The 12,915-nt window shown below is 40.5% G+C and overlaps 1 protein-coding gene across 3 annotated transcripts; it reads left to right on the top strand.

The window, feature by feature from the left end:
- The first annotated feature begins 3,720 nt into the window (after positions 1-3,720).
- LOC149842870 (Protein kinase superfamily protein) lies at positions 3,721-12,801 on the top strand. 3 transcript variants are annotated; one of them, XR_016430820.1, is made up of 8 exons: positions 3,721-5,555; positions 5,666-5,794; positions 11,109-11,244; positions 11,372-11,460; positions 11,600-11,616; positions 11,706-11,826; positions 11,932-12,038; positions 12,198-12,801. XR_016430820.1 is itself a non-coding variant. In XM_089999494.1 (7 exons), exons 1-7 carry the CDS (start codon positions 4,147-4,149, stop codon positions 12,298-12,300), a joined length of 2,094 nt encoding a protein of 697 aa, XP_089855620.1. In that variant the 5' UTR covers positions 3,721-4,146; the 3' UTR covers positions 12,301-12,801. The 3 variants fall into 3 exon arrangements, 1 of the variants encoding a protein (XP_089855620.1); XR_016430821.1 differs by having other exon boundaries at positions 11,600-11,642; XM_089999494.1 differs by lacking the exon at positions 11,600-11,616.
- The last annotated feature ends 114 nt before the right edge of the window (positions 12,802-12,915 follow it).

Below are 12,915 nucleotides of genomic sequence, written 5' to 3'. Positions count from 1 at the left end.
AGTTTTGGGACAAGAGGACAAAAGAGAAGCCCAACACAAAGGAGAAGATAAGATCCACCAATCAAAGCCCACTTGAGACCTTTCAGAGGAAGTCTCAGTGTGGTGGACATTTCCGTTAGAAGTATAACAAGCCTTTTGGAGGTTAGAATGGTGGGCATGATAATAAACAAAACGATAATACTTAGGGCAAACTTCAGGGAAAGAGGCAGAGGATGCAAGACCAGACCCATCCTAGTGACAAGTGCCAGACCTATGGCATGCAGAAGCATGAAGGTCCATGTAAAGTAAAGAATATCATATGCTATAATTGCAATTAGATGGGTCACTGCTCTAGCAAATGTCATCAATCTGACTTAAGGGATGACACAACTAAGAAGCATAAGCCAACAGTTCCTGGTCGAGTGTTTGCTGTCACTTTCCAAGAAGCCTTTGACAGTCCTAGTGTAGTGGAAGATACACTATATTTTTGAAATTTTTGTATGTGTTATTTGATTCTGGAGCCACACATAGTTTTACCACCTCATCTTTTGTAAAATTGTTACCAGCAACACTATCACAATTGGGCATTTCTTATTGGATAAAATTATATATAGGAGATTCTACTATAGTAAATATTGAGATTAAGAACTATGTTGTATGCAAAGACAAACATGAGTTATCTATAAACCTTTTGCAATTAAAATTCAAGGATATAAATGTGGTTCTAGGCATAAATTACTTGTCTAACCATCATGTCACTATTGACTGCAAAACAAAGTGTACTAGTTTTCAAAACCATCAGACTCCAATCATCACATTTTAGAGTGTTAAGAAGTTAGCTAAATCAGCAATTATATCATACCTTCAAGAAGGATGTGTTAAAAAATTCTAACCTAAATAAACACTGATAAAAGAGACAACCTTATAGTAGCAAACATATAGGTTGTGTGAGGGTATGCAGATGTATTTATGGCGAAACTTTCAGGTCTTCCTTGTAATCGAGAGATTGAGTTTTAGATCGATCTTATTTCAGAAACAACATCCATCTACAAGGAACCATATTCAATGAGACTCACATAACTTAGGAAACTCAAGGAGTAACTTCAAAATATACTGGATTTTTAGAGATACTTAAAAGGATCGGTCCAACAACTTACCTTCTAGCATTGCCTCTGTCCTTATCCAGAATGCATAATATTTTTAATGTCTCCATGTTAAGAAAGTATATGTTAGATCTCTCGCACATAGTGGATACAATTAAGTCAGTGTTAGAAATCAAGGTTGACTTGAGCATTAGTGAAACACCCATCAAGAATTTTGACCCAAAAGGAACAAAAATTGAAGGACAAAGTCATATCACTAGTATTAGTCTGGTGAAAATAGTACGCCAGGAATGAGATCACCTGACAACGTAAGATAGACACTCGTGCATAGTACTTACATTTGTTTCCAAATAAAATTTGGTATGAATTTTCTTTTTAGGAGGGTAAATTTGTAAAAACACTTTAACGAGCCCCCTCTCCACTCTTCCCATGATGATAGGTATTGGGAGAGTGGGTGAGTTACAATCATAAATTGTTCTTCATGAGGAACGATTTCTCACTATTAATGAGAGAAGTGATGAGGGGGTGTCACCCACCTTCGGTGGGCTCTCTTATAAGAGAGCCTGTAAGCTCTCTCATTTTCCCCATTTTGAGAGAGAGAGAGAGAGAGAGAGAGAGAGAGAGAGAGAGAGAGAGAGAGAGAGAGAGAGAGAGGAGCATCGATCATAACACCATCTGCCGAGAAGGATGAGGGTTATCTGGCCGCAACACAACAGGTAGGTCGCCCACCCTCCCCTTTTCTGTTTTGGTTTTTTCTTAAAAAAAAATGCACTGTCAACTAGAGAGGTTATCAGTGTTGTCTCGAAGGAAGAGAGGCAAGAAGGACAAGGGGTTCGCCACGGCCGTACCTGTGTTTTATGGGGCCTGAGGCGGAGGGAAAAAATGGGCCCCCTATTAATAGCAGGAGTTCTGGGGCAGGGCCTCGATTTTTTTTGAGCCACTATTAAAAATGGGCTCCCTAAAAATAGGTCCCCTATTAATAGTAGGAGTTTGGGGGCAGCGCCTCATAATTTTTTGAGCCCCCTATTAATAGTAGGAGTTCGAGGGCAGCGCCTCCAATTTTTTTGGGGCCCCTAAATATTTTTTGTTGTTTTTGGTCCCCATTAAAAATGGAATCCCTATTAAAAATGGGCCCCTAAAAATTTTTTTGGCCCAGGGGCCCTGAGGCCCAAGTCTCATTGGCCTCTTGACAGGTCTGACTCTAGGGTTTGCCCTCAATCTCAGAGTTTAATGAGAGACAAGGGAGAGGGAGGCAGAGCCACCGTCTTTGGCATGCAGCTCTGCTGCAGATGGATTGCGCAGAAGCAAAGCCTCTATCCTTACGTTTGGTAGCCGCCATTGTACCAAACAAGGGGCAGAGAGCCCATGCCTCAACCACTGACAATCGTTTGGTTGTTCGCGAGTATTAGTCGAGAGAGAAATGAGGGCATGAGACAGAAGGCACCAATCCTGTCTCACCCACCGAAGACCAGAGGGGTCGCTTATGGCACCGTTGTGAGAAGAGAGTAGATAGGGAAGGGTAGTGGAACCTCTGCCACTATCGCTGACAACTAGGTAGTTGCCAACATTGTTTGGCTCAAAGGCGAGTGGTGACAGAGGGCATGACCCTTTGTTGCAAGTTTTAAAACCAACCCCGACCAACTCGGTCCAAGTTTGGATCGGATCGAGTCAGCCAAGACCAACTCAGTATGGGCCGGGGGTGTGACCCAGATCGGGTCTAGTGGGTCTGCACCAGGTTGAGTTTGGTCAGGAAAAAGAAGAAGAAGAAAAACCCAAGATAAGGATTGTCTCGGTTTTCCTATCATGAACCAGACCCAGACAAAACAGGTTTGGTCCTAGTTTCAGTTATCCAGAGAGGTCTCAGGTTCAATTGGGTTTGGGTTCAATTCGAATCAAATCCAAAATGAATTGGGTCTGATTCAGTTTGTACTAAACTTAATCTGAATCTAGTTTGCTAGAAAATGTTTGGTAACTAAATCTTCTTAGGATTGGTATGAAGCGATGGTTATGGATAAAATTCATTAAATTCAGGAATAAGAATGAGAAAATAAGAAAATAGGTTAGACCCTTGGGTCGAACTCTATTCACATACATACTCTTTATATATATATATATGTGTGTGTGTGTGAAAAAGAATATGATTGGCCTGTGGGAAACACGAACCTGACCCATTTATTAAACGGGTAACCCGACGTGACACGTTTAACCCATTTAATAAACGGGTCGGGTCGGGTAAATGGGTTGGTGGGTTAGCGGGCGGGTTGGCAGGTCGGGGTCGGGTGAACGGGTTGGCGGGTCAGGTAAACGGGTTGACCCGCCCGCCTAACCCATTTATTAAATGGGTCAGCCGGGTTGGCGGGTTGGCATACCCATAACACAAACCCGAACCGTTTAATAAACGGGTTAGGCGGGTCGACCCGTCTATGACACGAACCCATTTAAGCCAAACCCGAACCCGGCTAAGAAGCGGGTTGGCTTGCGTTTGTGATTCATTTCACACACATGACCCTAAATCAAATTAGAAAAATTCTTAAAATTTAAGCGCGTTTCTGAAATTAAGAATAGAAATATGGGAATAACTTGAAATTTGCCCTAAAAAAATAATATAACGCTGACGGGACTCGTCGGTCGCGTTCGCAACGAGAAATATCGCGGTCTTTTGATGCGGCTTTCACGCCCATTCCTCATTTCGGTGGGAGGGGTGATTCTAGGGTTTGTTTACCTTCGTCTCCTTTCCCCAATCTCTCCCTTCCTAGGGTTTCTCTGATCTAAAGCGTCCTCTCTCTCTGTCTGAGATTTGGGGTTTTCCCTTTCTCATGTCCTTATCTTTGTTTACTTGCCCTAGGGTTTCGTAGATTTAGGGTTTTTTTGCTTGCTATTTGTGGGTATAGGGTTTTCTTCTTGCTATTCTCGTTGGGTTTCCTCTACGGTTACTTCTGTTTATGTTTTTTGGTTTTTTTCTTCCCCTGGTATTTACTGGTTCTAGTTAGGGTTCCTGTGAATTAGGGTTGTCTTCGAAGTTGTCGGCGTTCGATCTCGTGTTTTTCTGGGTCTAGGGTGTACGATGGATGGGAGCAGACCTGGGAGCCAGCGAGAGTACGGAAGGGATCGCTTCCGGCACCGAGATATCGACCGCCGCCACCATCACAGGACGTCAGATAGAGGATGGAAGAGTCGGGATCGGGTATCCCGTGAGGCGGAGAACGGTAAAGTTCGCCACAGGGAGCATAATCATGTCTCCTCGCGGAGCCATTCCTCTTCTTCGTCTTCGTCGCGGAGCAGCCGTGGTTCGGATAGGAAGCCTGATCGGGAGCCTGGTGAGCTGTCGAGCGGGAGTGAGGGTAACGGGCTGGTCCATGAGGTTCAGATGAGGGAGGCGAGGGTTTCAGTGTCGCCGAAGCCCTCTCCGGTACAAGTGAAGAAGATGAAGTATTCCCCGATTGTTTGGGATATGGAGGAGAAGGTCCTGTCGAAATCTTATTCAGTGGATTTGGCAAGCGTGCCGGTGGTTGAGAATGGCTCGGTGGACAAATTTGAGCAGCTTTCGGCAGAAAAAGTGTCGCCGTCACGGAATGATGAATACGAGGGCGATGATTATGCACCAACTAGGGGTCTGTCAGCATCGAGATGGGCATATGACAACAATTTTGATGGTGAAGATGTGTATGACGAAGAGCATGCGGTGAAGAGGAAGAAGAGTGAAGAAACCATAGAAAAAGAAGGGGATTTGAGTCCCGAACTTGGTGAGCTCAGGGAAGATGGTACAGATAGTGTCCGAGCAAGGTCGTTATCTGGTTCCGATGAAGAAGAATATCATAACCTGCGCCTTAGCGGTAATGAAAAGAAAGAAGAGGATGACGAGGATGTACATGGAGATATATCAGATGCAAATGATCTGATGGAAATTGATGGGGAAGACATTGCAGTGGACGAGAAGGATGAAGTCCGGAGTTCTGTATCAGGGACTAACTCGGATGTAGAAGTTGATGTTGATGATAATGGTGGTGGTGATGATAAGAAGAGGGATGCGCCTGTTGTTGCTGCAGAGGCGTCACTACCTCGGAATATCAACATGCTACAGGGCTGTAGGAGTGTGGATGAATTCGAGAGATTAAACAGGATAAATGAGGGCACTTATGGCGTGGTGTACAGAGCCAGGGATAAGAAGACTGGGGAGATTGTGGCTTTGAAGAAGGTGAAGATGGAGAAAGAAAGAGAAGGATTTCCACTAACTTCTTTGAGGGAAATAAATATCCTTCTGTCGTTTCACCATCCTTCCATAATTGATGTCAAGGAAGTTGTTGTGGGTAGCAACCTTGATAGCATTTTCATGGTAATGGAATACATGGACCATGATCTTAAGGCGTTGATGGAGACAATGAAGCAACCTTTTAGTCAGAGTGAAGTCAAGTGCCTCATGCTGCAGCTTTTGGAGGGCATTAAGTATCTTCATGACAATTGGGTCCTCCACAGGTATTCCATAATCTTTAATGTATCAAACTCTGATACACTGTCAGTTGTTATTCTTAGTGCTTGATGTTTGAATTTTTGTGTTTAATGAACTCACCTTTTTAATTCTGTAGGGATTTGAAGACATCTAATCTTCTACTGAATAATCGTGGGGAGTTGAAGATATGTGATTTCGGGTTGGCTCGCCAGTATGGTAGCCCTCTGCGAGCTTACACCCAGTTGGTGGTCACACTGTGGTACAGGTATGCTTTACTTCAGCAATCATTTGCTCTGAATCTGATTGGGTTTCTTATTATTGTTCTTGTTCCAGTTTTTGTTACTTTTTATTCCATGTTTCTTTTTGAGAATCCATTGGCATGTGCAGAAAAACCACTAGCAAGGTTATTTTGAATAAATTTCACACTCAATGGAAAGACTCCATACTTTATTTTTCAATCAGTTCATTATTTGTTGCTAACTGTCAGATGCGGATGATGGAGTGGCGTTTGTGAATCCTTGAATGGTAGAAACATGAAAATATCTTGCAATGGTTAACCTATACTTATCTTCTTTCAGTCGTGGGTATGTTTATGACTGGTAAAAATCAGTTGAGGACTATGGTGAAGGCTAATACATATGATTAATTCAGAAAGATGAAATTTATATACATCAAGTACCTCATAAATTTGATGTGAGCATCTCCAAGGAGTTGTTCCACCTCTGCTCTAGCATGCATGACACTTTGGCCAATTCAAATACATGCTTTGGGGAACATATTACTCATAAAAGAATGGATAAACGTGCGTATTTAGCAATGCACTTGTGTATGTAAATTAACATGTATGCACATTGTGAGATTAATAGTTGAAATTATATGCTTTAATTAAAATTACCAAAACAGTTTCATTTAGATAAATTAAGAATGAATTTTGTGCTATTCTTCAAACATAATAAAAAAGGAGTGTGTAAATGTGGGAGGGAGGGAGATTTGACAAAACATGGATAGCCAAATAATGAGATTTGACAAAATGACAGCATGCAGGTACCATAATGAAAATTTGCAGCTTTCACTATGTTTTTTAAATTGTCTGACAGCACATTAAAGTATTCTTTTGTTGTACATGTCATCTGATCTTGCTTGTGGAACACTATCCCAAATGGGCGGTGTCCCTGGTACATAGTTGCCTACTTGCCAGGGAAAAATACAAGTAAATGTTTTTTCTTAGAAAGGCATCAATTTATTTTCAACTCATTTGACACTAAGATGCATCGTAGGCACAATGGTTCCTATCCATGTCTTTTGGACAAAATGTAGAAGAAAAGAAAAGGAACAATGGTACAACTCGTTCTCTTTGCAAAAAAGAAAGGGCTAGAATTCCTTTCCCTATTATCACAGCTTGTTCAATTTTAATATATTTGTTTTCTTCGTCCAGTAATTGCTTTAAAATGTCTGTGATCTCTTCTCAACCATCAAGTAGTTTATCTTGTTTACTGCTGGAATTATACCCTCTCTCTCTCAAATCTTTGTAAAGGTTTTTCTTTTCATACTTTGAAGTTGCTTATTCTTATTCTCTCTTTTTGCGATGGGTTTCTAGAATTGTGGATTGTGATAGATGACTTGCCTCATCTATTTCTCTAGAACCAAGTGTATTTCTTTATGTTTGTACTTGATTAGTTCAAAGTCTAGTAGGATTTTAGGTACTGTTTCTTTTTCAGTAGTGGGGGTTCTGTTGCAACTTTTGTTTGGATATTCATGGTTTTCCTTATTTTTATTCTTCTACTTCAAGTTTTATATGATATCTATATTAATTTGTTTACCTTACAACTTGATGTCTCTAATGATGGGAGTCATGCTATTTATGAAGTTTCTTTCTTATGTTACAAGAAATACGGAGAAATTTTGGGAACACATGCAACAGCCTGCGATTCTTGGATTTTCTCCAGATCCTATGATTTCAAATCAGAAGCACACCACTTTCTCAAGCTTACTGAAACAAAAAAGGTGAAAGCTGTGATTGTGATTCTCACATGGCTCATCCCTTGAATCATGTGATTTGTAGTCACAAGATTGACCAACAATCACGCTTCTACTTTCTCAGCTCTGGGGTTGACATCCCCACCTCTCACCAAAGCGAAAATGTCTTTTGTGGTCCAGTCTTTGGTTTTCCTTTCTTTGACCAAACCTGTTCAGTTCCTAGGCTTGTGCAGATAATTCTGCCTGGGCGACATGAAGCCTCATAAGCTTTATTTGACAAACTCATTAAATGAGTTAGTTGAATTAGATAGGATCACTTTTTAAGGGTTTGGTTTTTTTAAGCTTGTCTCTGTTTGATCTTTCAAGTCATTGGCATTTGTGCAAACTGGAAAAGGTTTAGAATCAGATCATCCCTTTGTTGTGTAGCACACTTATGTGGTGCTTGATTTCGTGGTCATTGTTGGAATTGCTTGTGCTTCAAATAATCTTACACTGCGTGCAACGTCTTGTTTGCATGATGCCTGCAAATTGCAATGCTAGTGCCATGATTATGATTCGAAGAGTGCCAGAGTTGGTATTCATTATTTATATATATATGTGTGTGTTTCTTGAAGAAAACAAATGAATCTCTTTCATCATCTTTATTTAGTTGGTGCTCTAGAACCTCATGTATGTCAAACCATAGTTACTGCAAGCTTCTTAGATAAGTGGGAAACCCGCTTCCTGGAAACTGGCTTCGGAAGCGCGGTACTCCCTTCCGAAATTTGATGGAAATCTCGATTCTCCCACACTTCATCTATTCTTCTTCTATGTTTTCTCACTCTACTTTTCGTGTTTTTATGTGTTTTCTCTCACTCTTCTCACTCACTTCCATGCAAGGTTTTAAAACCCGTGACTCGGGACTCGGGACTCGACTCGTTCTTTGTTGACTCGTGACTCGGCGGGTCAACTCAGTGACTCGGACCGGGTTTTGTTAACTTTTGATTTTAAAAGAAAAACAATTTATAATTTGTCTCAAACTATGTCACATGGGTGCGGGCGCGGGTGCGGGGATTCGGCACTTCCAAAAAACCCGGGTGCGGGGGTCCGCAGGGGCAAAAATATAATATATATATATATATATATATGCGATGCGGGTTTTTTCAAATTTCATTTTATATACAGCTGCACGCACCCATTTCGTCAGGAGAACAGGAGAACAGTGGAAATCCTTTACTAAAAAGAACCATCATTATCATTTATTATGGAGAGAGAAAATCCTTTACGAAAAAAGGATTGAAAAAGCAGCTGCTGTCAGCTGTCATTTATTGTGGAGAGAGAAAATCCTTTACGAAATTGAAAAGGCAGGAGCAGCAGCTGCTGTCATTTATTGTGGAGAGAGAAAATCCTTTACGAAATTGAAAAGGCAGGAGCAGCAGCTGCTGTCATTTATTGTGGAGAGAGAAAATCTTTTACGAAATTGAAAAGGCAGCTGCTGTCAGCTGCTAGCAGATTTTTTTTTTAAAAAAATTTTGCAGCCCATTTCGTAGGGCAATTTTTTTTTTTTTAAAAAAATCCAAACAAAAATGGACCGAAATGATCCTGGGTGCGGTCAACGCACCCAGGATTGGGTTGACCGCACCCGGTGCCGCACCCGCACCCGCACCCGCATCCGCGTCGACGCGGGTGCGGCACCCTGCTAGCCGAATCCCTGTGACATAGGTCTCAAACCATGTTTTTCAGTAAACAAGAGATCCTTGGGTTGTGTTAAGGCATGTAATCACTGAAACTGGGAGAGAGATGCGACTCTTTCTTAGGTTGCTTTTGAACTGATAACAATTGGCATCAACTAAATTAGCTTGGTTTTTGCTTGTATTACTTCTTGAGTTTGTCATTTTCTAGTTAAACCATTCATAGAGAGCAGTAGCATTGAAAAATGCATAGGCTGATCTTTGCCAGACTATCTCACAGGAATATTCCCAACTTACCAGTTACCCTTGTGTCATGCCCCCTTATACAATATTCTTAATGAAAAATTGAACAACAATGGCATGTCATGTGTCCTTTTTGTTGTCCATGTGACCATATATAAATGTACATCCTTGACAAATGAACAAAGGTCATTAAAAGCAACTAATGCTGTAGCAAAAAACTCTAGGATAGCCTGCTAAATAGCCTTCAAATTTCTTTTTTAGACAAAGGACTATGGAGTAAGTTGAAGAATAACTATGGTGTAAGTTGAAAAATATGAAATTAAGTGGCATGACAAAAATTCTCGAAAGAGATGCAGCATATAAAATCCTGGTTGTTCACTCCCAAACAGAGTTAAAACTCTTTTCCCTATGAACACTGGCTCCTAATGTTGTTTCTTATGAATTAGCGGGATTTTTGTATTTTGATGGTTCTGTGCATTGTCAAGCAATCAAGAACTTGTGTGAAGCTCTGTTGACATTTGTCTTATTGGTAGAAATTTATGGAAACGTTACGAATCCTCTCTTGAGTGACTTCTAGCTACTGGCTACCACAAGGCCAATTACCAGTTTCCAACATATACTTAGTTCCTTAATTTTATGCTTCTGATAATACATGATGAATATTATAGTTGATTATGCTATGATAGTGATACCTAGTACCTGTTACGAAGTTAACACACACACAGGGAAGATCCAAGAGCACACATACCACAAATCCAATGAGCACATCAGCCCACCAAATCAGCCAACACAAGGACCACTAAGGACACACTCACAAGAGACCCTAAGGGTCTGTCTGATTGCTTGTCCAAGATTGGACAGACCCTTAGAACATAACAGACAAAACATATGTTCTGTTTGTAACAACCGTACTTTGTCCCATGTTTGTTTCAACTCAAATAAAAAATCAAATTTCAAATATCTCAGAACTCGCCCGAGTCAGGCCGAGCCAGGCCCGAGTCAAGCCTGAGTCTTGGCAAGTCGAGTTTGCCTTGCCGGGTTGACTCGCTGGAGGGCCGAGCCGAGCTGAGCCGACGAGTTTTAAAGCCATGCTTCCATGTGCTTTCTCTAAATTGGCAATCATCATTTTTAGATTTTGTTAAAATTTTAATTCTTACACTAAAAAACTCATGAAATTTAAGAATAGTCACTTGTATTTTAGTTTTTATTTGTATTCCATTTTGATTCTCGTTCAATTCGTATATTATTTTTTTATTTCACGCTTTCTGCTGCCTATACATTTTAAAATGCATCACTTCCGCTTCACGTATCGTTTCCCGCTTCCGCTTCACGTATCGTTTCCCGCTTCCGCTTCCTAGTCTGGCAACATTAAGCAACTCTTATCCTGTTCACATATAGGTCCGTCCTCCTTTCTAATTAGTCCGCTTTCCCATGACTATGACACCTATTTCATGTAAAATAAAGATATTTTCCTTTATCTGGTCATAGGTTTTACATGATTTGCTTTACCTCTTGCATGCTATTATCCTTGCATTTTCTGGATTTTATATTTGGATTTTTTGTGGTAAATTTGATTTACTTAGGGCTTGTTTGGTCTAAGCTACATAGTCTTGTTGTTGCTATTGTCCAATGGAATTCTCATCTTCCTTATCCAGCATTCTGATAATGTCTCCTGTTGTTGATGACTAGGGCCCCAGAACTTCTTCTAGGAGCGAAGCTATACTCAACAGCTATTGACATGTGGTCCTTGGGATGTATAATGGCTGAACTTTTGGCCAAGGAACCATTATTCTGTGGGAAAACTGAAGTCGACCAGCTTGACAAAGTAATCTCAATTCTGCATATGCTTATTTTATTCTTTTTTTTTATTTTTCTTCTTTTTTTAATTTTTATTCCTTTCTCTCATTTGGTTCTCTCAAATTAATGTAAATCTGTTTTTTGCTTGAGTTCAGATATTCAGGATATTGGGCACACCAAGTGAAAAAATATGGCCAGGTTATGCCAAATTGCCAGGCGTCAAGTGCAATTTTGTCAAACAACCGTAAGTATCTATTCATTTTCTGAATATAAAATATAGCATTGATCAGATGACTGAGACTAGCTAACACAGTCATGTAGCATATTTTTATCTGTTCAATTCTTTCTTATATTCTGATTTTTTCCCATATACTGTTTCCCAGGAAAATGGGTGATTGTGGTCAGGCTTTCTAGCTTGGCATCGTGGTACTTCCAATTTGGTGATATGTTTTTATTTTTTTAACTGTAATTACTAATGTTTTTCTTCAGGTACAATAAGCTCCGAGAGAAGTTCCCAAAATTCACAGCCACTTCTTTCTCTGGAAAACCGGCTCTATCAGATGCTGGGTTTGATCTGCTGAACAAACTTCTTACTTATGACCCTGAAAAGGTAATTAACCAAACAAGATCTCTGAAACCATTAGGTTCGATTCTTTCTTTTCTCGAGTGGGCCATAGGCATTCAAGGTTTGGTATTTGCTTTTGTGTAATTGCAGCGGATAACAGCAGAGGATGCTCTGAAGCATGACTGGTTCCGTGAGTTTCCTCCTCCCAAGTCCAAAGAATTTATGCCAACATTTCCTGCTCAAAATGCTCAAGATAGGTACTAGTTTTTGCATGTAGCAAGTTCTATATTGTCTGTTAATGTCATTGTATTTGCAGTAGTCTTTGACTGCTCTCTTGAATCAACTCTCTTGGTCATGTTAATTTGCGTTCTCTCTGAAATAACTTCTTTTAATTTTGCTTTTTCTACAAACCTCAGGCGTTTGCGTAGAGTTATGAAGAGTCCAGATCCATTAGAAGAGTTGCGGAAGAAAGAACTGCAGCAGGGCGAGTTTTTGGGCGCTGCCAGTTTGTTTGGCTAGCTGGGTAATCAATGTCGAATTGCTAGCGTTGGACCCCCCATTATTCAGTAAGCAGTGAACATTGCACCCAAATCATTTTATTGAGGTGAGACAATGCATAATGGTTGGGCCTTGCCCTTATGTACTTGTTTAGTCAATTAGGAGGAAAAACAAAAAAAAAAGAAAAAGAAAAGGGAGACACCTGCATAGCATGCGAAGTTGCAAGAACTTCTGTGCAATGTTCTGAGATGGCTAATGCTAGTCCTTTGCAACCATCAAAGATGAGAATCATATGTAAAGGAGATATTTCTCTTTCTTTTCTTCCTTTTGGTGAACTATGTTGCAGGTATTTTTCTGGCTTTCAGCTCCAGAGGTCATTGAAACAATGCATACTTTATGCAGCTTGCATGATAAGGTGTGGAAAGCAGCCTTTTGTATGTGACATATTTTCTTTCTGACTCATTGTAACGTTGTTCCAGAAACCTTGTACACTAATTAATGGATACATTCTTATATTTCCAATGCTTGCTTGCACTTTTCTCTTCCAAAGCATGCTCTTTTAATCTCCACATTGTGTTTGCAAGAGACGGGTGGTGTGAGGTGGAGGGAAAGTTCTTTGCTTTTCATACCCGACGA

Source organism: Nuphar pumila, chromosome 3 (assembly GCF_984573655.1).
Source record: "Nuphar pumila chromosome 3, dmNupPumi1.hap1.1, whole genome shotgun sequence".
Classification (NCBI taxonomy): Eukaryota; Viridiplantae; Streptophyta; class Magnoliopsida; order Nymphaeales; family Nymphaeaceae; genus Nuphar; species Nuphar pumila.
Note: the sequence above shows the minus strand (reverse complement) of the source record. Positions and strands in the feature narration are given on the sequence as shown.

What these genes read in the sequence shown, in the direction of transcription:
- LOC149842870 (XM_089999494.1), top strand. Translation starts at nt 4,147, where the DNA reads ATGGATGGGAGCAGACCTGGGAGCCAGCGAGAGTACGGAAGGGATCGC. An exon ending in AAGTCGACCAGCTTGACAAA is followed by an intron (nt 11,245 to 11,371) that starts GTAATCTCAATT and finishes GCTTGAGTTCAG; the next exon opens with ATATTCAGGATATTGGGCAC. An exon ending in GCTCAAAATGCTCAAGATAG is followed by an intron (nt 12,039 to 12,197) that starts GTACTAGTTTTT and finishes TACAAACCTCAG; the next exon opens with GCGTTTGCGTAGAGTTATGA.